Here is a 3,706-nt window from a genome sequence, read left to right as displayed (position 1 = left end):
GTTATAAGCCTACTGAGCCATAATTAATAAATTTTAAACCAGGCGTATTTACAATCCGATTCGTAAAAGATAACGATTTTGGAGTTAAAATTCGCAAATAGATCCATCTTTTACTTTCCTAAATTCTAAAATTTAAATTTAAATTTAAATAAAAGAATATTTAATAAATAAATACAGGATTTTCGGAGACTTCTATATATACTTCCAACGCATATTCCTGTTTTACTTATTCAAAAAGAACTCCCCAAAACTCTTTACACCCAAAACCCTAACCCTAGTACCAATTCGTTTCATCCAATGGCCATTCTTTCCGATTACGAAGAAGCAGAGTCTGTAAAGAAACCATTCAACGCTGTCCTTGATACATCTAATCCGATTCAATTTCTTCAAACGGCTTTCGATTTCGTTGCTCGCGAAACCGATTTGTTCAAAAAGGATTCGGTGATTAAAGATGTTAATGGTTTGGTTCGTTCGGTGAAGGAAAAGGTCGATTCTGATGAGCGGAAGCGTAAAGAGAAATCCGCCACCACCGCTTCCACCGCCACTAACGGCAGCACCGTCGCAAGTGTAAAGGTTGATAATAAGCGTGCTCAGGAGGTATCTTCACTGGCTGGACCGTCGCAGACCGGAGTTTCTGTTAAGGAGCCGAAGGATCAGAAGGTAGAGGAGACTAATAGTGATGATAAGAAGGGCTTGAGTGGTATGTAACTTATTATATTAATTAATAAATAAATTTTTATGTTTTACTTTACATGTTGATATTGCTTTGGTTTGATGTTCTTTAAAAAGAATTTGGCATATAAATCAGTTGAATTGCAGTTAACGTTTTGTATTGATGTGGACTGTGATTGGCATTGGACAAACCATGCATGATGAAAAGATTGATGAATACTTACTTGCTAGTTGATTTTAGCCACCTTCTTTATGTTTAATAGGGAAAGCATATATTTTTGGCAAATATATTGATATATTGTTTAATATAGACAATTTTTGGGGTGTTTTTGAAGCATGCTGTTACTTTAGTTTTTGTATATTTTCACTATGCCAAACATCAAGGACTGGTACTTGCAATTAAAGATTATGTATAGTGATTAGTGATGAATATGTACATATGTGGTCTAGGGTAGATGGTTTATGTGTAGGTTACATTAGAAGAGATGGGGTGAGATTGGTGCACAGTGATATAAGTTTTAATAAATTATATGTTGCAATATGGAAAACTGATGAACTTGATATTAAACTTTGTAGATCGATTGATACTTGATATCTGTTTCTGTAGTACTGCACAGATTATGACCCTACTTCACAAGACACTTTATTTCCAGTTTTGTTGGGCATGACTGTATGAGTTGGTGTTTTACTAGCTAATGCTGTTACTTTGAGAGGAACCATTGTAGCTTAAGATCATCTGATTGGTGAATATAAAATCCAGTATTATGTGATTGGTTATCATCGCTCCTTTCAAATTTTTAAATTCAGTACTCTATGCTAGATAGTGTAATTATATTATGCCAATATTTGTGGTAGTGTAAGGTTGGGATACTTGATCTCTGATCTTGTGATCTCACTTGTTGATTTCACTGTGTATTTTGGCCCGATTCTTGCGCATAACCTTTATTATGGATGCCAATAATTTTTAACATTCTGTTTTCCAAGTTAGCAAACATAAATATATGTTCACCAAGAAAGTTTACACATGATTGTTTTCCAAATTATCTAAATTTCCCTTTTGCACATATATATTCTGTCTTATATCTCTGGTGCATTGTATATTTTTGTATTGATTACCTGAATTGAACACTGAAAACAGATAAGTTTAATATATTTTTTGTTTCTTTTTTTGTTATAAGTATCGTTCTCATCTTTTTTGAATGTATGCAGCTCCAAATAAAGGAAATGGGCAGGACATGGATAACTATTCTTGGATCCAGTCTTTACAAGAGGTCAACGTAACCATTCCTGTTCCTCCTGGAACCCCTTCAAGAGCTATTGTATGCGACATTAAGAAGAACCATCTTAAAGTTGGACTTAAGGGTCAGCCTCCTATTCTCGAAGTAAGTGTTTTAATAACATTAAATCAGATGATTCTTGTTTTAATAAACAAGTTGATCATACAATGAGATGCTAAACGCTTTATTTATGTACAGGGAGACTTGTACAAGTCTGTCAAGGTTGATGATTCTTTTTGGAGCTTAGGTACTTTTTATTCGTTTCTATTTTTTGTATTTGTAGTTTGTTGTGTTGATTTTTTTTACATGACCAAACCTTTTATTGTATTTTCTCAGAGGATAAGAAAGCTATTGCGATCCTTTTGACCAAACAAGATCAGATGGAGTGGTGGAAATTTTTGGTCAAGGGCGAACCTGAAATCGACACTCAGAAAGTGGAACCCGAGAGCAGTAAATTAGGTGACCTGGATCCTGAAACAAGATCTACAGTTGAAAAGATGATGGTATGAAAACAGTTCCATCACATATAAAGATTTTGTAATTTACGATTGGTTGTTATCTTTCTTGTTATTTCGTTGGAGAAGCATATGATTTTCTAACGTTTATAAAGATTTCATACATTTACAATTGGTTGTTGTCTGTCTGTTTAATTTGGTGGAGAAGCATATGTTTTTCTAACGTTTGTTAATTTTTGTCTATATTTAGTTTGATCAACGGCAGAAGCAGATGGGCAAACCGACCAGTGATGAGATGCAGAAACAAGACATTCTGAAAAAATTCATGGCTGAGGTAAATTGCTCTTACAAACGTACAATTACTAGGACAGACAAAATGGGTAGCTGGGTAACGGGTCAAAACTGGTTCAGGTCATAATTGATTCCTCTTAACATGGGGTAAAATGGGCTGTCTGGTTTAAAATGGTGTGAAATGCGTTTAATATTTATATGATAGCCAAGTTATTGTAACAGTACTAAACATTTTAGAAAACTACTACACTATGTAGGTGGTTGTAACTTGTAAGCACTAAAGCTACAATTTAGTAGACTTTCAAACATTTGGTCTATAAAGACAAATTGTTGGTTCAAGAAAATTTTTATCTGTTAGTGATAAACCAGATATCTAATGGGACTTACTATTGTTACTGATACTGAATTTAAATTTTGTGCAGCACCCGGAGATGGACTTTTCAAATGCTAAGATAAACTGTGAAACAACTTGAGGGTGCGTAATCGGTGCAACCACACTAGGCTCCTAAAGTTTATTATTGAGACTAGTAACTTTTGGTTTTTTTGTCTTCTCCATGAATCTTTGTGTGACATGTTTTGGTATTGTATCTTTGGGTTGTTAATATACTCTGCAGCTTTGTTGGTAATTCATTTTAAAACCCGAAAAAAACTGTTGTTATAATAGCAGTTTTTTTTTTTTTTTGGCATAAATTTATTAGGCTCCGTATGATCATATTTTCTAATATCACCCATATTGTTTGGGCCTCTTTTTAAATTTAAGATGCGAATTATGATTTAAGCTCATCGAATTGGGGCGAGTCTTTGGAGGAAACTAGTTGCAATGCCTGTAATTGAGTCGACAACTAGCGTCGATTTATTGGTGACTTGACCGACTCTTGGAGCCTAAATTAAATTTCAGGCAGCATTTAAAACCCATGAAAATTTGATTTTACCATTTATATGGCGTCTCAATTTTATTTTATTTTTTGAAAAAAATTTCCTACTGATTAGCCGGAGGTCCACTCGGAAGCA

General features: G+C 34.1%; 1 protein-coding gene across 1 annotated transcript; it reads left to right on the top strand.

Moving 5' to 3' along the window:
• Positions 1 to 297: 297 nt before the first annotated feature.
• Positions 298 to 3,299, top strand: LOC139893001 (protein BOBBER 1-like). Its single transcript, XM_071876130.1, has 6 exons — positions 298 to 700; positions 1,882 to 2,054; positions 2,148 to 2,196; positions 2,286 to 2,452; positions 2,655 to 2,738; positions 3,118 to 3,299. The coding sequence occupies exons 1-6, from the start codon at positions 298 to 300 to the stop codon at positions 3,166 to 3,168; spliced, it is 927 nt and encodes a 308-aa protein (XP_071732231.1). The 3' UTR covers positions 3,169 to 3,299.
• Positions 3,300 to 3,706: the final 407 nt, after the last annotated feature.

Source organism: Rutidosis leptorrhynchoides, chromosome 2, assembly GCF_046630445.1.
Source record: "Rutidosis leptorrhynchoides isolate AG116_Rl617_1_P2 chromosome 2, CSIRO_AGI_Rlap_v1, whole genome shotgun sequence".
Classification (NCBI taxonomy): Eukaryota; Viridiplantae; Streptophyta; class Magnoliopsida; order Asterales; family Asteraceae; genus Rutidosis; species Rutidosis leptorrhynchoides.
This window is presented reverse-complemented; position numbering and strand designations above follow the sequence as displayed.